A 23,013-nucleotide genomic window follows, 5' to 3' on the forward strand; every position below is an offset into this window, starting at 1 on the left:
GATATTGTTTACATAAGACTGCTGTATAAACTGGAGCAATGTGGCATTAAGGGCAAGTTACTGCTATGGATAAAGTGACGGTTAAGTGGAAGAAGACAGAGAGTGGTTATCAATGGGCACTAATCTTCATGGACTAATGTTATCAGTGGAATACCCCAGGGTTCAGTGCTGGGCCCATTGTTGTTTTCAATATTTATTAATCAGTTTTCAGATGATACAAAGGTTGACAGGGTAGTTAAAGACAACAGTCAGGGTGAGCTACTGCAACAAGATGTAGGAAAACTGGGTCAATGGGCAGAGAAATGGCAGTTGAAGTTTAACATTGACAAATGCAAGGCACTACATATGGGTAGCAGTAATTCCATAGTAACTTATTAATTGTGTGGTACACTCAGGATACTGGAAAATGAAAAATACTTGGGGGTAATTCTGCGGTCAGATATGAAATTCTCTGAGCAGTGCAGATATGCTGCCAGAACAGCTCATGAAGTTTTGTAAATGATATACGAAAACTTTGCTAGAGGAAATAAGGAGTTGATTATCCCTTTGCACAAAGCCATGATTAGGACACACTTAGGTCTAGAGGCTCACTTTAGGAAGGATGTTTATCAACTGGAACAGATACAGTTTACTGTATCTGTTCCAGTTGATGGGCAACCAGATTGATGAAGGGAACAAAAGGGTACTCTTACCTAGAAAGGCTTCAGTTCTGCAAATTGCAGCTTCTGGAGACTAGGCACCTGCAGGGTGATCCAATTGAGATGTTTGAGGTCTTGAATGGATTGAGTAAGCTGAATGTAAATGGCATTCTTCCTCTTGTTGAGACTACACACATGAGGGGCATAAATTTGCAATGAGGAAGGATGGTTGCAGGATAGATGTGTGAAAGTTTTCCTTCAGCTAGCAGGTGGTTGATTGTTGGAATAGGCTTCAATCTCTTGTGGAAGTGGATGGTTTGAATAAATTCAAGGAAGAACTAGACAAATTCTTGGAGTGTATGGATGGGAAAAGTGTGTAGTGTTTTTTGTTTTTTTTTCAGCCGATGCTACATAAGCTTGCTTTCTTCCATTATTTAGTGCTACTACTACTAAAAAAAGATGTCCATAACCTTTCCTGCAGAAGTCACAACTTTTGCTTTTTTGGTGTTAGTGATGATATAAACTTCCAAACAGAGCTTTGTTCCTTACTCTCTGGGTCAAAATGAAGAAGCCAAGTCTCATCCGACCTTATCACCTTGTGCAGAACCTCACCACCTTCAGTAACCATCTGTTGCAGCTCCTGACAAGCCTTCATGACAACTTGCCATTGCTCAGGCGTGAATAGTCTTGGAATCAGTGTGCACAAACATGTGTCATAAGCAAATGGTCATGGAGAATACTGTGTGTGCTTCCCACTGATATTCTCAACATTTCTGCCAGTTGCCTTGCTGGTATACAACAATCTTCTCTCACAATTACTGAAGCTGTGTTTATGGTTTTCTGTGGTGACAGCAGTGGTTGAAACTCCAAGATTGACAAATTAATCAAGAAATATATTTATAAGGATCCTGAAATTTATGTACATATATTGCAACTTGTATAATTTTTGATATTCAAACAATTATGGAAATTCTTTTCTTTAATTTTTTTTATTTTGTGGTAAACTAGGGAGATTTCTCCTTAACCATATCACCATATTATTCTATAAAAACAAAAACAATGTTACTACTTTCATCTCTCTAAATTAAGAGAATAATAATCAAAGATTACATTCACATAAGTCAGAATCTACCTGTTGAAATTCAATCAGATAGTTTTCAGGCAAACAAAAAAAATTTTTTCCTAAATGAATAGGCAGAATATGTCCAAATTATATCACTCTATTTAAAGAGCAATACTAACAAAGGGAAGTGCATATTCGTGTCACCTCCTATTTATTCAAAACTTTTTAGGATAAAATATTCTTTGAAAGAAGCAAAATGAGCAATCAATATAATCTCATATGCAGAAACAGCCAATATAATTTAAAGGTGATTGACCAACAACAAAAATAATTCAAAATGAAAAGTATATTATTCTGTTCAACACTTACCATACTGAAGAAATTTCAGTTTCTCATATATATCTTTTGAGTTTATGGCTAGTGCACCCATTACTACATCAGAATGTCCTAAAAATATATAAAATTTTAATATATACAATATTCATATATAATATAAAATGATTCAAATTTATGAGGTATAAACTTAACAATAAACAATTTTGCTTAACTGTTGAAACTATCGTTTTTTATAGTTTATTACTGACAGAGATAACACAACAGCATAATTTATAATTTACTTATATTCAGTATATTTATACTGCTGTGCAAAAGCTAAACAACATATTAAATTTCATCAATAAATCCATAAGTTAAAATAAATAAAGAGAAAAGTAAAAAATGTGCTGAACATAAAGGACTGAACTGACTTACATAAGTATTTTTAAATGTGAAAAACAAATGAGCAAATGAAAATACTTGTAAAATGATCTTCCCGTTTACTTTGTAAAAACTGTCATCTTGGTCATTTAAGCATTTTTGAAATTGTCACAACAACATTGATTTAACAATTCTTGTGAGAGTGGGGATATGAAGAAAAGTGAGGAAGAATTAAATTAAATTAATCTTCTTGATCTGATGAACCATCTCAAATTGATTGATTGTATCTATTGCATTAGTGTTTTGTATTTATTTTATTAACTGATACTGATAATGATAATAATATTACTATAGCTGCAAGATTCTATAGAATATTAGAATATTCTATAGAACAAAACTGCTAGCTTGGAGGGAGACAAAGACCAATAGATTGACAGTAGCCACTGGCAGAGGTGAAAGAGATTTTTGCACTGCTTCTATTAGAATGAGCAGAAGCCTGAAAAACAAGATGCATGGTATTTCAGAGACTGCTGGGAGCCATTGCGGTACAAGTAAACACATGCGTTGTGTTAGGGTAGCTAAGAATAGAAACAGGTGCAGGTATACTTGTGTGTACACCAATGCTAGGAGTTTAGTAAATAAATTTGATGAATTTGAGGTATTGCTCAAAACATCGAAGGCAGATATTGTTGGGATATCAGAGACGTGGTGTCACACAGATATAAGGGATGCAGAACTGCAATTTGGGGAGTACAATGTCTACAGAAAGGATAGACAGGATAGGAAGGGGGGAGGGGTTATGCTATTAGTTAAGAAACACATAAAAACCAAGGAAGTGAAGCCAGTCGACATCACTGGACAGTGCAGTGTGGAGTCAGTTTGGTGTGACATAATCATTGGGAGATCAAAATTGAGAGTAGGAGTGTGCTATAGGCCTAATGACTCTGATGAGTATAATAAGGAACTGTACAGGGAAATAGAGTGGGCCAGTAAATCAGAGTGTCTTATAATGGGAGATTTTAATTTCCCAGATATTGACTGGAATTTGGGGGCTGGTTACTCACACACTAGCAGGGCTTTTGTGGATTTATTGGATGATTGTTTTCTACATCAGCATGTTCGGGAGGCAACTAGAGGGAGTAATACTCTTGATTTGATTATCAGCAGTGATTCTTCATGCATTAAGAATCCGCAGATAAATGAACCACTAGGTGGCAGTGATCACAGTGTGCTGAAGTGGGATTTACTCAAAGAGGTAACTACCATTAGGGGTAAAGGGAAGGGTTATTGCTTCCGTAAAGGCGACTATGATGGACTGAGACAGTATTTAAATTCTATACAGTGGGACCAACTGATGATGTTACCAACAGCAAATTCAAAATGGGAAGCATTCAAAGAACTTATCTTGGAAGCTACTAGGCTTTACATACCAACTAAGAAATATTGTTCAAGGTTTAGGCCAAAATGGATGTCAGATGAACTAATGAGGCATATGGCAGAGAAGAAAAATGCATGGGATACATACAAATTAACACATGACACAGAAGCCTATGATAGATACAAGTTGATATGCAACCAAGTTACAAAGGAGGTTAGGCAGGCGAAGGCGGATTACGAGAAATCCTTGGCAAGGGATGCAAAGAAAAACAGCAAAGAGTTCTTTACTTATGTAAACTCTAGAAGGAAGGGGATGAATCAGATTGGTCCACTTGATATTGATGGGTCAAGTGTTGATGATCCTGCTCAGGTAGCTAACAAACTAAATGAATATTTTGCATCGACATTCACACATGAGGAGTTATTCAGCGAGGGGAATGCCAGAGGTGTATTCAACTCTAGCAGTAAGCTACAGAATCTTGAAATAACTGGGAGTAAAGTGGAGGAGAAATTGTTGAAGATAAACACAAGAAAGGCACCCAGGGTGGATGGGATCTATCCAGTTATATTAAAGGAGGCAGCAAAGGAAGTAAGCAAACCCTTAGCCATAATTATGAGAGCTTCCTTGGACTCAGGGGAGGTACCCATAGACTGGAAATGTGCAAATGTGACCCCAATTCACAAAGGAGGATCAAAGGCTGACACAAGTAACTATAGACCTGTGAGCTTAACTTCTGTTCCAGGAAAATTAATGGAGGCACTGGTTAAAGAAGCACTGCAGGATCATTTAGACAAGACTTCAGTTATAGCTCAGACACAGCATGGTTTTGTTAAGGGGAAGTCTTGCCTGACCAACTTGATTGGATACTATGATGCAGTCACAAAAGAACTGGATGCAGGGAATAACTTTGATATTATATACTTGGATCTTAGAAAGGCTTTTGATACTGTTGCACATGGAAGACTGCTACACAAATTGGAGCAGTGTGACATTGGAGGCAAATTGCTGCTATGGATAAAGGGGTGGTTGAGCGGGAGAAGACAGAGAGTAGTAATCAATGGACACTGCTCATCGTGGACTAATGTTATTAGTGGAGTCCCTCAGGGCTCAGTGTTGGGTCCATTATTGTTTTCTATATTTATAAATGATATTGATGATGGTATATCGGGCTTAATGTCCAAGTTTGCAGACGATACAAAGGTTGGCAGGGTTGTCAAGGACACTACTGACACTATGCTGCTGCAACAGGATCTGGAAAGGTTGAGCAGATGGGCTGAGAGGTGGCAAATGAAGTTTAACATTGACAAATGTAAAGTACTACACATGGGAAACAGCAACCCCAGAGCAACGTATCAACTCTGTGGTACTACACTGACAGTGGTAGAGAATGAAAGGGACTTGGGGGTGGTTGTGCAGGCAGATATGAAGTTCTCTGAGCAGTGCAGACGGGCTGCAAGAGTAGCTCATGGAGTATTGTCAATGATATACAGGAATTTTTCCAGCAGGGATAAGGAGGTGATTATTCCATTGTATAAGGCGATGGTCAGGCCACACCTAGAGTACTGTATACAGGTCTGGAGGCCTCATTTCAAGAAGGATGTAGAGCTGCTGGAACGAGTACAGAGAAGGGCAACAAGATTAGTGAATGGAACAAAGGGGTGCTCTTATGAAGAAAGGCTTAAGTTTTGCAAATTACAGTGTCTGGAGACTAGGCACCAGCGAGGTGATCTGATAGAGGTGTATAAAGCCTTGAATGGTTTAAGCATGCTCAATGCTGATGGGATTCTTCCTCTAGCTCAGAAAAATCACCTGAGAGGGCATAAATTCAAATTGAGGAAAGACAGATGTAGGATAGACGTGCGGAAATTTGCCTTTAGCCAGCGGGTGGTTGGTTGGTGGAACAGACTTCCATCCCTTGTGGTGGAGGTTGATAGCCTAAATAAGTTTAAGGCTCAGCTGGACAGGTATTTTGAACGAACAGAGGGGTGAAGTGGAAGTGGGTTTTTTTTTTTTTTTTGGCTGATGCTCCATAAGCTTGCTTTCTTGCATCAAATGCCTCTACTAATGCTAATGCTAATTAGCTTGGATTGGAACATATTGCTAACACAGGAGGCACTGTTTCGAGGCAGACTATTTAAGCTGATGAGTAGGATAAGACTGTATAAAAGGTGACCAGTAATATGTACTCTTCAACCTTAGCAAAAAAGAACATTCAACTTGAACTGTAGCTAGTAGCTATACTGAGGTGACAACAGATGGCACTCTGCTTTTCACAGATAAATATTATCCTCTTGCAGGTGTGCTCTGTGTACTTTTATTATTATAAAGACAAATGTGGTTATGTCTCCAAGGCTACTTAGTTACATTAATTATCAAGAAACATACAGCAAATTAATACTGCAATTAGGGTTATGCTTTGGTCCTCTTATGTTACCTGAGTAGCAAGATATAAAAAAAAAAAAAAAAAAAAACCACTAACTACCATGATAAAAGTGCAGCAAATTTAAATATGCTTACCATTCATGTATTTACTGAGAGAATGCATCACAACATCTGCCCCTAAAGATAATGGTTGCTATTTGGGAATTAAAAAAATAAATTTTACAATCTTTATATGAATTTATGAGCACTTTAAACTTTCAAATTTAAATGTAAAGCAGTCATGATGAATAAATATTAGGACACACAAAGTCAATATATTACTTCATTTAATTTTCAGAATTTATTTTTCATTTTTATATTTATAGAATTTATTTTTCATTTTTATATTGTATTAATAAAGATTTTAAATACATGTTTACCATTGTATTGTTAATTTTTTATTTTTACCAAAACAAATATTTTCAGGGAGGTCCACACTAAACTTTGCATTGAGACCCACTTTTTCTGGTTATGCCGCTGATTATACATTCAGTTATTTATTGTATTTTATGTCTTTTATAATTCAAGACGCAAAAAAAGATGTTGGAAATGAGAACCACTTTCTCTTATAGCCTTAACGCTTTTTACCAGTATTCAGTTGCAGTTCTTATATTGTGTAAGAGTTATTTGCAGCTATTTTGTTTTCAGTAATCACAATGGAAAAGGTCAAGTAATAAGAGGTCCAGAGATTTAGGTGTATACCAATACTTAGAAATACGATCACCAAACAACTCTTGAATTTACAGTATACGAGGCTATTTCCCCATTTTGTTCATTTTATTGGCAACCTTCTTTGCCAAAAGAGTAAGAAAATTCCTGATAATTCTTTACATTTCAAAACAGAATCAAATTTTCAAAGGATATAATAGCTATTCATGAAAACTGTGGCGCTTTTTTTCACTCCATGTTTTTCTGTTAACCCACTCAGATCAGGTCACTGGAAACTCATATTCTGTACACACTGTCTGACCCTTAACTATGTGCACTGTTGTCGTTCCACATTGTTCCCTGTTGTTATTTTCCTTATCAAAAGGTTCCTCACTGTGATAAGACTGTAACCTCCTTTGGGGGCGATCTCACAAAAGCTGAATCTATCTGGGGTGAGATGGTTAGTAACAAAGAAAAGTTGAGAATGAGGATGTGCTACGGACTCACTCTCAACTTCCAACTGGAATTGGTATGTTGAAATCTCCTTTTATAAGGGAGATTTAAACTTGCCACTTCTTGATTGGAAATTGTGGACTGAAAACTCACCCATGGAATAAATTTTTTGGATCAACTTTTATCTATATCAAGGGAACCGACATGAAAATCATAGCAAAACCCATGAACAAATTATACACATTCTTCAGAAATTGACCTTCAAACACCACATTCCAATCACAGCATGACCTAGTATACAGCATCCCATGCAAAAATTGTGATGCTGTTTATGTAGGATCTACCATGGGAGTGGCACAGCTTCGAGCAAAACAACACAAAGCTTCGGTGCGGGCAGGTCATTCAAATGCATCGGAACTTTCATTCCACGCAAAAAATGAACGACATTCATTCGGCTTTAATAAAACAAAAATTATAAATATTCAACACAACTACCACAAATTACTTATTGCAAAAACCTTAGAGATGAAACTACGTGAAAATGAAAATTCAATCAATATCCATAGACCATTCCTATTGTCCGATGATTGGTCACTTATACGCATCCATGAAAAACAAACACTATAACATAAGACAAAAGTTTTGGATTAATTGTGAGTTGCTCTATTCCTGTGAACATGACACCCAGAAAAGTTCTAGTCCGACTTAAGGAATGTAAAGAATAATCCTCCCATATCCATTAAGCTTTTTAGACCACTAAATTTTAATTCTAATGTCAAGCTACAGGACCGAAGAGAATAAGTGGGTCCATATTTATTAAGCTTTAGACCTTCAAAATTTAATTTTATGCCAATCCATGTAATGGTTTCCTTGCTGCCAGAGGTATGGTGTTTGAAGACAGAAGTCTTGAGTGCTCAATGTTGAAACCGAGGGGTCTGAACACTAAGGTTCTGACAGTGGGGAAGATGTCCCACATTTTTTATAAAATTGATATCTCCTTCCCAAAGAATTATTAACGTGTTGGACTAGGAGAGTTGGCTGGAAAAGAAGCTTCCTATATCTAAAATAAAGGTAATCCCTGTTGTTTTCATAATATAATAGAATATAGGAATTATCGAGCACTTAATAGCTCTCTATTATCAAATCTGTATCGACATATGAGGGACAGTATAAGAACATCCCTGATCTGATCAGATCATTAGTAACTTGAGTAATATGATGAATATCATAAATATGATGGCACAGGATCATTAGTAACCTGAGTAATATCATAAATATGATGGCACAGGAACTAATAGTGGCAAGTGATCAGTGTCCTGAAGTGGTCAACAACAAATTAAATTTCAGTAGTTCAAGGGGCAAGCTTTTAATTTCAAGAAATGTAATTATTGTAATTATTATGGACTGAGGAGGTTCTTAGCCTCTATCAGTTGGAACAACCTATACAAAAACGAAAGTACATTTTTATTATGGGGAACTTTCAAGGCATTCATCAATGAAGCCACATTTGCATTCCATTTAGGAAGTATAGAACAGGGATGCCAAGATGAATGAAAAGGGATTCAGTGAGCTTTACAGAACAAAAGGCAGTATGAGTTTGCTAAAAATCAACCTATAATTATTGAAAGTTGATTTGTAACAAAACCACAGACAAGGTGTGTAAGTGAAATGAGTACAAGTAATCACTAGCCAAGAGAGTCAAGAGTAAGTACAAGGAGTTTTATTCATAAACATAAATACAATGAGAAAGATTAAACCAGGACCTCTGCACAACAGAAAGAGTACTATAACAGATGATCCAGTTGATGTGGTTGGTGAGCTGAACAGACACTTTGTATCGATTATCACAGTGGAAAGTTCCTTTTGGACTGATAATATCACACTACTATACCTGAACACTGTAGGACAAGTAATATTGATATTACAGAAAAGAACAGAAAACTACTAAGCTGGAAAGTAAGTATTAAGTTCGAAAATAAGTGGAGTGAGTGTGCCAATGGTATTTACCTGATCGTATTGAAAGAATACATCAAACCATTGGACTTATCATGAGGTCATCAATGGATTGGGCAGTAATCCCCTTGGAATGGAAAAGTGCCAACATCTCACTAATCCACAAGAGGGAGTAAAGGATGTCATAGGTAAACACAGACCATTTACTTTGGTCCCCAATAGTGGGGAAGTTAATAGTGTCTATGGTCAAGGGTGCAATCATTTTAACAGTGTAATATTCTAAATGGATCACAATATGACTATGTAAAGGGAATATCTTACTAGACCAAACTTATAGACTACTATGACATGGTCACACAGGACTGGAATAGAAGTGGAAGGATGTGAAATTGAGCAGAAGGGCATAAAGGAAGAGACCAGTGTTATGATACAATGAGAAGTGAAGGCTACCATGCAGTGTATAGGAGTGTCCAGATGCACAATGTCTTTTCAGTGATTTACTGTACCTTTGTAACTAGGAAGAAGGGGGATTTAGTTCCACTACACAAGTTAGTGGTGAGACTGCATTCAGAATATTGTATTCAGATTTGGAGGCTGCATCTAAGGAAATGTGCTGAGCTTCTTCAAAGGTCCAAAGACAGGTGACTTGTCATGTGAGAAGAGTAAAGAGACATCCATATGAGGAGAAAAAAGGGTGGATTACACAGATTGCAAGCTAGGCATCTTGATGTGTGGGGAGTGAATTCTGATTGAAGTATATAAAGCACTGGGGAGGGTGGGAAGCAAATTAAAAGATGGCAGAGTTTTCACAATGAAATTGGAAAACTCCACCATCTGAAAACCAGGAGGCACAGAGTTAAACTTTTTTCTTTTCTTTTTTTATTGTAGTGCATAGTTCCAGTCAGCTTTCCCAGCAATCCTACACCCTATTTACAATGCTGTACCACTGAACAATGTTAATGCACAATTATCCCTCATAGAGGATCAATTCATTCTCAATGTAATGTCCATATCACAATGCAATACTATGACATATCTAACACTATAAAGTCCCAACATAAGTTTGTGATGATCTCTAAGGATCCAACTGACACCAGTAGGCCCACCATGAAGATTCAAAATGAGTAGATGTCCAAACCAGGAATTGTGGTCACAAAGAAGAAGTAAATTTTTTCTCAAAGTTTGAAACTATTAAGGGAAACTAATAGATTAAATCTCAGAAAGCTTATGTTTGGTTAGTGTGTTGTTGATCAGTGGATAAACTGCCTTCTTGGGCAGCTGATATTGATAATATGAACATAGCGAATTTAAGGGACAGTTGAAACTTCTGGCAGTGGGAAGAGTATAATAAGGATGGATATCAATTGTGCAGACAAGTTTTTTTGCTTGAGGTTGCTTGAGGTTGGCAATAAGAATACTGTTATGCATGCAGACATGGTGAATTAACCATGTTTGCAAAAAGCTATAATTGAATCAGAATCTTCTGCTGGTGGGAAGAGTATGATAAGAGTGGATATAGACTCTACCACAAGTTTTTTCATCCTTTTTCTCTGGAACTTACTAATAAAGATCATTTTGAATAACCCTGTATATACAAAGATCGTTATGAATAATCTTTTATATATTTTCAAATGGTAATTTTTTTTAAAATAATAATTCATCCTAAAAATCAGTAATCTTATTATGGTAATATTATTATGGCACATACTAGTACAACGTTAAGCAATACTTACCTGGAAATAAGGTGTCATAAAAGTGTTGTCAACAACCAAAATGATTCCAGAATGTTTTCTGACAATTTCTGAGATGGCTTTAATGTCTGCAAGTTTTATAGTTGGATTAGTTGGAGTTTCCAGCCATACCATCTAGAACAGGGAAACAAAACAAGACCACATAAGCTAATTGTTCACAAAGAAACTAAATTTTTTTAGTATATACATATATAAAATAGAGAGAGAGAATGGTTAAAGAGAGAGATGGGAGGAAAGAAGGCAGCTAGCTAGCTAGCTATAAAAGCATTACAGTTAATCATAAAGGCTAAAAAGTGAATACTGCAACTCAAATAACAATACCAAGCAGTAATTTTGGATAACTTTAATTTTAATTATATACCAATATAAGTCCAAAAAGGACAGAAATCTTATTTTTAAATTAGCATTAGCATTAGCATTAGCATTAGTAGAGGCATTTGATGCAAGAAAGCAAGCTTATGCAGCATCAGCCAAAAAAAAAAAAAAAAAAAAAAAAAAAAAAGTAACATAAATAAATAAAAATAACCACTTCCACTTCACCCCTCTGTTCGTTCGAAATACCTGTCCAGCTGAGCCTTAAACTTATTTAGGCTATCAACTTCCACGACAAGGGATGGAAGTCTGTTCCACCCACCAACCACCCGCTGGCTAAAGGCAAATTTCCGCACATCTATCCTACATCTGTCTTTCCTCAATTTGAATTTATGCCCTCTCAGGTGATTTTTCTGAGCTAGAGGAAGAATCCCATCAGCATTGAGCATGCTCAAACCATTCAAGGCTTTGTACACCTCTATCAGATCACCCCGCTGGTGCCTAGTTTCCAGACACTGTAATTTGCAAAACTTAAGCCTTTCTTCGTAAGAGAACCCCTTTGTCCCATTCACCAATCTAGTTGCCCTTCTCTGTACTCGTTCCAGCAGCTCTACATCCTTCCTGAAATGAGGCCTCCAGGCCTGTATACAGTACTCTAGGTGTGGCCTGACCATTGCCTTATACAAGGGAATAATCACCTCCTTATCCCTGCTAGAAAAATTCCTATATATCATTGACAATACACCATGAGCTACTCTTGCAGCTCGTCTGCACTGCTCAGAGAACTTCATATCTGCCTGCACCACCACCCCCAGGTCCCTTTCATTCTCTACCACTGTCAGTGTAGTACCACAGAGTTGATACGTTGCTCTGGGGTTGCTGTTTCCCATATGTAGTACTTTACATTTGTCAATGTTAAACTTCATTTGCCACCTCGAAGCCCATCTGCTCAACCTTTCCAAATCCTGTTGCAGCAGCATAGTGTCAGTAGTGTCCTTGACAACCCTGCCAACCTTCGTATCGTCTGCAAACTTGGACATTAAGCCTGATATACCATCATCGATATCATTTATAAATACAGAAAACAATAAAGGCCCCAATACTGAACCCTGAGGGACTCCACTAATAACATTAGTCCACGATGAGCAGTGTCCATTGATTACCACTCTCTGTCTTCTCCCCCTCAACCACCCCTTTATCCATAGCAGCAACTTGCCTCCAATGCCACACTGCTCCAATTTGTGCAGCAGTCTTCCATGTGCAACAGTATCAAAAGCCTTTCTAAGATCCAAGTATATAATATCAAAGTTATTCCCTGCATCCAGTTCTTTTGTGACTGCATCATAGTATCCAATCAAATTGGTCAGGCAAGACTTCCCCTTAACAAAACCATGCTGTGTCCCAGCTATAACTGAAGTCTTGTCTAGATGATCCTGCAGTGCTTCTTTCACCAGTGCCTCCATTAATTTTCCGGGAACAGAAGTTAAACTCACAGGTCTATAATTACTTGTGTCAGCCTTTGATCCCCCTTTGTGAATTGGGGTCACATTTGCACATCTCCAGTCAATGGGTACCTCCCCTGAGTCCAAGGAAGCTCTCATAATTATGGCTAAGGGTTTGCTTACCTCCTTTGCTGCCTCCTTTAATATAACTGGATAGATCCCATCCACCCCAGGTGCCTTTCTTGTGTTTATCTTCAACAATTTCTCCTCCACTTTGCTCTCAGTTATTACAAGATTCTCTAGCTTACTGCTAGAGTTGAATACACCTCTGGCATTCCCCTCGCTGAATAACTCCTCATGTGTGAATGTCGATGCAAAATATTCATTTAGTTTGTTAGCTACCCGAGCAGGGTCATCAACAGTTGACCCATCGATCTCAAGTGGACCAATCTGATTCATCCCCTTCCTTCTAGAGTTTACATAAGTAAAGAACTCTTTGCTGTTTTTCTTCGCATCCCTTGCCAAGGATCTCTCGTAATCTGCCTTCGCCTGCCTAACCTCCTTTGTAACTTGGTTACAGATCAACTTGTATCTATCATAGGCGTCCGTGTCACGTGTTAATTTGTATGTATCCCATGCATTTTTCTTCTCTGCCATATGCCTCATTAGTTCATCTGACAAATGTTGATGAATTTCTCAAAACTGAAAGTAAAATATGAAACTTAAAATTTTATTAAAGTAAAAATTTTCTGGACTGAAAAATTCCTTGTATTTTATGGTAAAAAATAAAAGATGCCATCCTTTTGACATCAAAAGGAAACTGGGGGAAACAATGGAGTAAAAATTTAAAAATGGAATCTTGCTGGAATTAAGATAGCAGTTTCACTTAAGTTTTATTTGATTTCATTTATAAAATCACACAATTTTCACATTAAAATAACTGAAAATATTTCATAAGGGAATGTGGCCGCTGCAGATATGGTTCAAGGGACAAAAATCCAGTCACACATCTTCCAGTAGTAACAATCTAGCTCCAGAGAAATCAAATCAAGAAGAAATTCAAAAAGGCTTCAGTAACAAAAACGAAAATAGAAAAGGGTCTCAAAGTACATGAATTCAGTGTATGTGACCTGACCCCACTCTCATCTCAGTCAGACAGACCAGTTAGTCTGATTTCAGTGGTAGGAAAAATCTTAGAGGCAGTGATTCAGAGTGCAATCCAAAAACATTTAGATAGATATGGCATTCTGAAGGATACACAACATGGCTTTGTTAAGGGTAAATCATACTTAACTAATATAGTAGGCTATTTTGACACAGTTACTCATGAGCTGGATTTAGGGAATAATTTTGACATAGTTTATTTGGATTTTAACAAAGCATTTGATTCGATCCCTCATGAGAGGTTGCTGTATAAGCTCGAACAGGTTGGGATTACTGGTAAGATTCTAAGATGGATTGCTGGGTGGTTAACAGAGAGCAGAAGGCAGAGGGTTGTGATTAATGATATTCTTCAGATTGATATAACAGGGTCCCGAGCTGGATATCATCATTCTTCTTCTTCTTGGTGATTCCCTTCTACTTCACTCTCTCTCTCTTGGGGTAATTCAGAAAATTTTTTTTTGGCTGGTACAGCATAAGCCTCACGCTTCCTTGCACCATATGGCTAATAATAATAATAACATCAGGAGTGATTCCTCAAGGATTAGTTCTTGGACCACTGTTGTTTCTCATTTTCATAAATTACATCGACAAAGGGTAGGTGTGATGTCAAAATTTTCAGATGAAGTAAAGATTGGCAGAGTCCTTAATGATCAGTGCCAAACAATACTCCTTCAGGATGACTTGAACAGACTTCAAAGATAGTCAGAAGAGTGGCAGCTATGTTTTAATGCTGCTAAATGCAAGGTCTTACACTTGAGGAATAGCAACCTACAAATAAACTATAGCATTAGCAAAGGCACATGATGCAAGAAAGCAAGCTTATATAGCATCAGCCAAAAAAAAAAAAAAAAACCCTTATTTCACCCATTCATATACACTAGGTGGGGATGAATTAAAAATATTGGAAGAGAAAAAGGATCTGGGAGAGTTTTCTGAACAGTGTAAACAGGCAGCCAGGAAAGCCCATGGTGTCCTATCAATCATCTATTGAACACTGTTCTGTATAGATAGGGAGGTCATAATCTCACAGTATACGGTAATTGTAAAACCACATTTGGAATACTGTGTTCAAGTATGGAGACCTCATTTGAAAAAAAGACATCAAGCTTCTTGAAAGGGTCCAAAGATGAGAAACTCGAATGGTGAGATTGGCAGAAGGATGAGCATATGAGGAAAGGCTCTAATTATGTGGGCTACAGAGCTTGGCAACCAGGCACCTCAGAGATGACCTGATTGAGGTTTATAGGGCTCTGAGAGGGATCAGTAAAATGATTGAAGGTGGAATTCTCACTGTTCTAAACAATTCGAGAACTAGGGGTCATAAATTAAAATTATAGGGCTTAAGTTTTAGTTTAGATTGTAGGAAGTTTTCTTATAGCCAGTGAGTTGTTAATAGCTATATTTATTCAAACTACCCTCACAGGTAGTTTGAATAAATTCAAGGTCTACTGGATACTTTCCTGTGTGAGGAGCGAAGCATATAATTTATGTTTTCTTATGTACTTGGTTGGTTTTTTGCCAGTATAGCAAAAGCATGTGGCTTCCTTGCACTATATCACAAATACTCTTACTATACATATATATACCTTTGTGGAGGGCTGAATGGCATCATCTATATTGCCTGGGTTTCTTGAATCAACAAATGATGCAGTAATTCCCATTTTACATAAAACTGTACGGAAGTACCTCTTTGTACCTGTTAAGAAAACAAAATTAATGAATATTAATAATCCATGACTAATGACTTAATGATGACTACAAATAAAAAACAAAAGATTGCCATTATATGCTATATAACAGCTTTGAGATAACAGAAGAGTAGAAAGAACAGTATGTACTGGAACTTAAGAACACGTTTGAGCTTCTGCAGACGTCTCAGAACCAAGATATCGACGAGGAATATTACAAATTTCTGAAAGTGATAAAGCCCAAGAAACCTATAGGGTAAAAGAAATCCAAAGAAGAAAAAATTAGTCAAGAAACACTTGTTATGATGAACCGAAAGCAACAAATGAAGAGCAAGATAAACACTGACAAAGAGAAAATTTAGCATACTGAGTTATGCAAAGCCATTAGAAAGAGAATCAGAGAGGACATAAGAAGGTTTAACACAAGAAACGTACAACAAGTATTAAGGGAAAACAAAGAACTTAAATCAGCAGCCATGAGCAGTAATACAGAAAGACAAATGATACTGAAACTGAAGAACGGTGATGGTGTACTTATAAATAGCAGAGAAGGCATAATTCAAATAGCAGAAGACTACTATAGAGAATTATACAAGGAGCGAAGGAATGATGCCAGCAGTGGGGAAGATGGATCGGAAATTAGCAACGCATACAACATACCTGATATTCTTCCTGATGAGGTAGAACATGCATTGAAGAAAATGAAGAATCAGAAAGCCCTGGGGGAAGATGAAGCTACTATAGAGATGTTAAAATTGGGAGGAAGAGACATAACACAAAAACTGGCAAAGCTTTTCACAAAATGCATTAGAAAAGGTGTGATGCCTAAGCAGTGGAATAATGCAATCATAGTTTTGCTGCATAAGAAAGGAGATAAATTGGAAATTATAGACTGATTAGCTTGTTATCCCATGTCTACAAGTTGTTCACAAGGGCCATTACTAACAGATTAGAAAGAATACTTGATGAGAATCAACCGAAAGAGCAAGCTGGCTTTAGGACAGGATTCTGAACTATAGATCACTTTCATGTAATATCACAACTAATGGAGAAAGCAAATGAATGTAAAACACCATTATGCCTGGCATTTGTGGATTATGAAAAGGCATTTGACTCCATACAGCATAAGGCAATGTTTTGGGCACTGGAAAGACATGGCATAGGTACCCCATATATTATGATTTTGAAGAAAATATATGAGAACACTACCTCCTTTATAATACTAGACAAAGACAGTACCAAATTTAAAATCGAGAAAGGAGTTCGACAAGGAGATACAATATCTCCGAAGCTGTTTACTGCTACCCTTGAAGAAGCTTTCAGAAGATTAGACTGGTCACAGAAAGGAGTCAATGTGAATGGAGAGTACCTAAACCATTTACAGATGACATTGTGGTCATAAGCCAAGATCCTAAAGAATTACAGGAAAATCTTAATCAGTTATGCACAGTTAGTAAGGATTTTGGACTAAAGATGAATATGGCTAAAGCAAAAGTAATGATGAACAAGTATGCCACCGAAAGGGACATAATGATTGAAGGAGCAGTAATTGAAAAGGTGGAGTCATATACTTATTTGGGACAAGTTATTAGCTGTAATAATGATAAATGGCTGGAAGTCAAGAGAAGAATAAATTTTGGATGGATAGCATTCAGGAAATATAGTCACATACTGACTATATTTCCTGAATATAGTCAGTATGTGACTATATTCCAGTTTGTCTGAAACGTAAAATAATGAACCAATGCATACTCCCCACCATGACTTATGGAAGTGAAACTTGGGCACTCAACAAAAGAATGGAAGAGAAGCTGAGAACTACACAGCGAAGAATGGAATGAATTATATTGGAAATCAGACTGTTAGATAAGAAGAGAAACACATGGATTAGGCAGTAAACTCAAGTAAAGAACATTCTTATCAAAACTAAAGAACTAAAATGGTCTTGGGCAGGACACGTAGCTCAAAGACATGATGACAGATGGACTAAGAAAATAACAGAATGGTACCCAAGAGGAGCTAGAAGAAAACCTGGAAGACAACGGCAGAGATGGATAGATGAAATTCATGAGTTTGTGGGTAGTAAATGGATGGCCATTGCACAAAACAGAAGGAACTGGAAAGTTGCTGGAGAGGCCTTCATCCTGCAGTGGATTGAAAATGGCTGATGATGATGATATATGCTATAAATATTTTAAAAAGTCAACTCTCTTTGGTAATTACAAAATCTTTTTAACCAAATACCTTTATTTTTAATAACAACTGTACATACAGCATTTTCTGTTACTAAACAGTCCACAATAATTAATGCAATCATTAAAATCAATGAAATCATCAATGCAATCATTATGTAAACACCGATGCAATCATTATGAAATTACTGTGTAGTCATTATGCATTCATCATGTAATCATCAATGCAATCATTATGTAATCATCAATGCACTCATTGTGTAATCATCAATGCAATCATCAAAGTTGCTGTGTAATCATCAAAGCAATCATTAAAATCATTATGTAATATTCTTTGGCAGACAAAAGAATATTACATATTTAACATACCACAGAACACAGGCAGTAAACAGAAGCATATGGCTAAATGTGGCTGTAGATTATTAAACAAGCTGTTCCTTATAATTTATTGATAATATTTATCCGTACAAGCATCAACATGATTGGTATTAAACAATTTACTTCTAAAATTTTTCAGTCTCTGAACATTCATCCTGACAATATATGCAGTTTATTATTTGACTAATTGAAGAAAGGTAGTGGGAAACTACATTTAAAACTGAAATGCAGAAAGATATCAAGAACTGTTGACTGAAATAATCACCAAGAAACGTCTTTAACAGGCCAGGTGATACAGCCTTAAATGCTAAAAACACTATGCTAGGTTCAACGGTGTTCCTGGTGAAAGCATTATTTTAAGAAATCATGTGACCTCTACAATCATCTGATTAACATTTACTTTTTTTTTTGTTTAGAAATACATACAATGTAATTATATTCTAACAGTCCTCCTTCATTAGCAAAACACAGACCAATAAGTTTTTTAATTACTTTCACACAATTACTCCTACCTCCATAATTTAAGCAAACGAGGATAGCAATAAATGCATATCACAAAAAAAGGGAAACACTAATAAGCAAACAATGACACTAATAAGTGCTAAAATACTGAGAGTTGAAAGGCCATAAATGGAAATACAATTTTTTCTTTTTATATTACAGTGCATTCCCAGTTTTGAAAGCCTGGTTAGTCTTTACAATCTGGTATCCCCTTCCAATTGATCGGTGCGAGTAGCAGTGATTGACATGCCTAGCCCACCATGATTAGGCTTAGTTAAGGTGTTTATTCCCTCTTTCCGCTAATTTTAAGGGCTTGCACACACTGTTCCATACATTTCGTCCAAGCACAGAAATGTTTATGAACGTCATCTCTGTAAGTCCTTTTAAAACTTTGATCGTCATTTTTCCTGAATGTCTTCAACTGACTGCAAATGGGTTCTCTTAAGTACACTTTTCAGTTTAGAGAAGAGAAAAAAGTCACAAGGGGTCTAGTGAGTAGGATGCATATTCACACAGAGGGATTTGTTTTTGGCCAGAAACTAGTAAACAGAGAGTGCATTGTGATGGGCCATCACAATGCACATCTCTTGATGGGCCATCCAACCATCCTTCCACAATTCAAGTGTCTTCCTTCGAACTTTTTTATGCAGCCTTGTCAGAACTTCAATGTAGCATGTTTGATTGACAGTTAGATTTGGTAGGATGTATTCAGATATAATAAGTTCTATAATATTGAGGAAAACAAGAAACATGGTTTACATTTTTGATTTTGACATTCTTGCTTTTTTTTTTTTTCTGGGGTATTGTTTTGTCTTCCATTGCACTGACTGTCTTTTAGTTTACACATCGTGCTGGAACAGCCATTATAAATAATTACAGTACTTAGAAAGTCTGGATCTTCTTCAATTTTTTTCAAAAGATCTTCACAAACTTGGAGTCTTCTCATTTTCGTTAAAAATTTTTGGCACTATCTTGACATACACTTTTCTCGTGCCTAAATTTTCAGCTAAAAATTGCCTAACTGTTTCTTTGTCCATATTGAGTTCTGATGCAACCATTCTAATGTGAAAATGATGGCCACTTCTAATCATTGTCCTTGTCCAGTCTACATTTTCATCCATTTTCATGGATACTGGATAGTCTGGTCTTTCATCATTTTCCACATTCCCTCTTCCTTCTAAAAATCTTTTATGCCAATCAAATATGCAAGCTCTTGACATAGTATTTTCCCTATAAATTTGGCATAACAACTCATAACTTTTGATTGGTGTTTTCTTTAGTTCTGTTAAAAACTAAAGAAAATGTCTGTAGGGACTTCAGACATTCATTTATACTGGTCATAGACGATGGGGCTCCTTCTGGGTTTGGAAGGTGGTTTGACCAAGCTCCCTTGCTTTCTCTGCTATTGGGAGGGTAGTAGATAAGTCAGCACTACAAGAGCCTGGTGCACATAATGTAGTAAATAATTCTTTGATTAAGCAAAGTCTTGCTTCCACTGCTCCATATCAAGCTAGGACTGGTTCAACACTGCCAACTGGGACTGCCAAAGCATTTAAAACTCAAAGTGACACCTCCATGCATATATAATCCCTGTTTCCAAAACTGTCTGATGCAAAAATGAAAGGTGGCATATTTAGTGGTCCAAAAGATAAGCAAATTTTGGCTTACATAAGAATTTAAAGACAAAATGACTGATGCCAAGTGAAAAACCTGGCAATTGTTTTGCCTTGCAGTGAATGGCTTTCTTGGTAACAATCAAAATTACAAAGAGCTAGTTGACAAGTTGATTGAAAAGTGCAGAAAAATGGGATGCAGAATGTCAACCAAACTCTATTACTTGAACTCTCATCTGGATTTTTTCAAATCAAATTTGGATAACATTAGTGAAGATCACAGTGAGAGATTCCACCAAGGCATGCAATCAATAAAAAAGAGGTGCCAAGGAAGGCAACATGAAGCTGTGATGGAATACTATATCTGGTACCTGGTTCAGATGATCACATTGACCACCAAAGCAAAAGGAATTCAAATTTATTGTTTTAAGAAAAAAATTTTGATTAACCAGAAGAGGGTTTTACTTTTTAATTTGTGCTTTTTATAGCTTGTTATTTACTTTAACTAAGGTTAATGCTCTATTTTGTACAAAAGTTAAACATTTAATAAATTTGATATAGTATTATTGTGTATTTACTTTTCTTTTCTTTCATTTCTGGGCTACTCTTTGATATTACACAAAAACTAAGGTCATATTCAGAATCAGCAATCCAAATTCATAAAGGAACACCAAGGAATGCAAATATACAAATCATGTTTTGAAAATTTGTTGCATTTTGTAATTAATATAATAGATTTTTTTTTTTTTTTTTTTTTTTGGTAGTTGTTGGCGCATCGGCTTCTGTGGCCATAATGCACCTCCCAAGGTTTTTGCAGTACTTTGATCCAAGCCCGAGGCAGGATTCGAACCCGCGACCCTTGGGTTGCCAGGCAGGCACTTTATCCACCTGGCTAGCCCAGTCAGCTAATATAATAGAAAATAAGATAAATGTATACTAGTTTATCTAACCTGGATACAGACTACTTGTACCTATTTGTACAAGTTGGTATATATATATAACTGTATAATATAATTAAGTATGCACACTGGCCAGAAAAATATAAACTTGCACACTTGCTGTTGTTTCGAACAACAGCAAGTGTGGCATGGATTCTAAAAGGTATTTCAGTATGTTTTGGTCTAACTGTAACCATACTTCGAACAAAATATCACATTCCTGTAACAAAGTTGAAGAAAGAGGACTATGTTGTCAAATAGCTCTCTCCAGCATATCCCACATATTCTCAATAGGATTGCGATCAGGTGAATGGGGCCATGGAAGATGATGGAAATCAATGTCATGTTTTTCAAACTGTTCTTGCACAATTCTGGCACAATGTGCTATTGCAATTTCATCCATAGAGTGGCCATCATCTTCGGGATAAAAATGTAACATTGCAGGATGCAGTAGATCTGATGCAAAATTCAGGTACGACCTGGATGACATTTGACCTTCCACCAATATCAACAGATCCAGTCCGTGTCAACAAAACATTCCCAATACCTCCTACAGATACTTCGTTTGTCTTAACAAGGCAAGCAGGGCAAGAGAGTGTGATGAGAACCTCACTTTGTGAGCTTCTCATCACACTCTACCATTGGGCGCCTCCGTAGCCAGGTGGGAAGGAGCAGCAGTGGTAGCACACGCTTCTTGATTAGACCGAGGTTCAAGCCCGTCGCCACCAAATACGGAGAATGCGGAAAGGTCAGGGAATGACCACCGCATATCCCGGAGCAATATGGCCTTAGTTGCTAATGCTCCTAAAAACCAAATAACAACCTACCATCAGTGTAAAACAAAGTTTATTCATGATTCATCTGACCATGACTTTCTTCCACTGTTCCTCTGTCCAATCACAATGCACTCAGCACCAGTGCAAGCAGATTTTTATGTTTTTCTCTGAAAAAAGTGGCTTCTGGATGCTTTTGAGAAACCAATTATGTCTTTTGTTTCTTGAATTGTGGCTCCTGCTAAACATGCACCCACAATAAGACCTTTTCAAAGTCTGATAGATCACACATTTTTCCCTATTCTGGCTTCAGATTACTGCAGTTATAACCTGTGCAGCCTTCATACTCAACAAGACAACATGTCATACCCCGACATCACAGTTTTCTTTTCATCTATTTGCATTTCTTCTGTCTGTGACTGTCTTAATACAGAGGTTTTTTTTTTTTTGACCAGTATGTGTGTGTGTGTGTATATCAATATAAGTAACTCTGACATGAAGTAGCCTTCTTTCAACTTTATGGGTAGTACACTAGAACAAAACTATACTAACCTGTATAAAGATCATCACCACAAATTATATGATCACCAGACTTTAACAAATGACCTAGGCAAACAACTGATGCTGAGCCAGAAGAAAAGCAGAGTGCTGTGGCAAAAAAAAAATGAATAAATATACATAAAGCTTATATAAAATGAGTTACACTATTATGTATTTTGTAATGTACATTCTGACTATTCAATAAAATTGCATAGTTCTTGCACTACAATTAACATTCTATTAGCAAGAATGTTTGCTATGAAATATCAGTTAATAATGCATAATATTACTACTAATTTTTGCATAGTCTACAAGTAGTGTGAATTATACATAATTGGTTTAAAACTTATAACAGTTTTCCTCAAATTTTCTATTTCTAGAGACCTCCCCTCTCCACCCAAGGCGCCTCCGTAGCCAGGTGGGAAGGAGCAGCAGTGCGTAGCACATGCTTCTTGATTAGACCGGGGTTCG

General features: G+C 36.7%; 1 protein-coding gene across 3 annotated transcripts in view; it reads right to left on the reverse strand.

Moving 5' to 3' along the window:
* LOC150086481 (cystathionine gamma-lyase-like) overlaps positions 1-23,013 on the reverse strand; it is a 70,410-nt gene that overhangs the window by 26,089 nt on the left and 21,308 nt on the right. For all 3 annotated transcript variants that reach the window (XM_090371422.1, XM_090371421.1, XM_090371420.1), the window contains exons 3-7: positions 22,555-22,650; positions 15,506-15,615; positions 10,984-11,115; positions 6,293-6,350; positions 2,071-2,148 (exon numbers count right to left, since the gene is read on the reverse strand). In XM_090371422.1, coding sequence (XP_090227548.1) covers positions 2,071-2,148; positions 6,293-6,350; positions 10,984-11,115; positions 15,506-15,615; positions 22,555-22,650 — 474 coding nt within the window. The remainder of the gene's footprint in view (positions 1-2,070; positions 2,149-6,292; positions 6,351-10,983; positions 11,116-15,505; positions 15,616-22,554; positions 22,651-23,013) is intronic.

This window comes from Mastigoproctus giganteus, chromosome 4 (genome assembly GCF_048544385.1).
Source record: "Mastigoproctus giganteus isolate SK-2022 chromosome 4, ASM4854438v1, whole genome shotgun sequence".
Classification (NCBI taxonomy): domain Eukaryota; kingdom Metazoa; phylum Arthropoda; class Arachnida; order Uropygi; family Thelyphonidae; genus Mastigoproctus; species Mastigoproctus giganteus.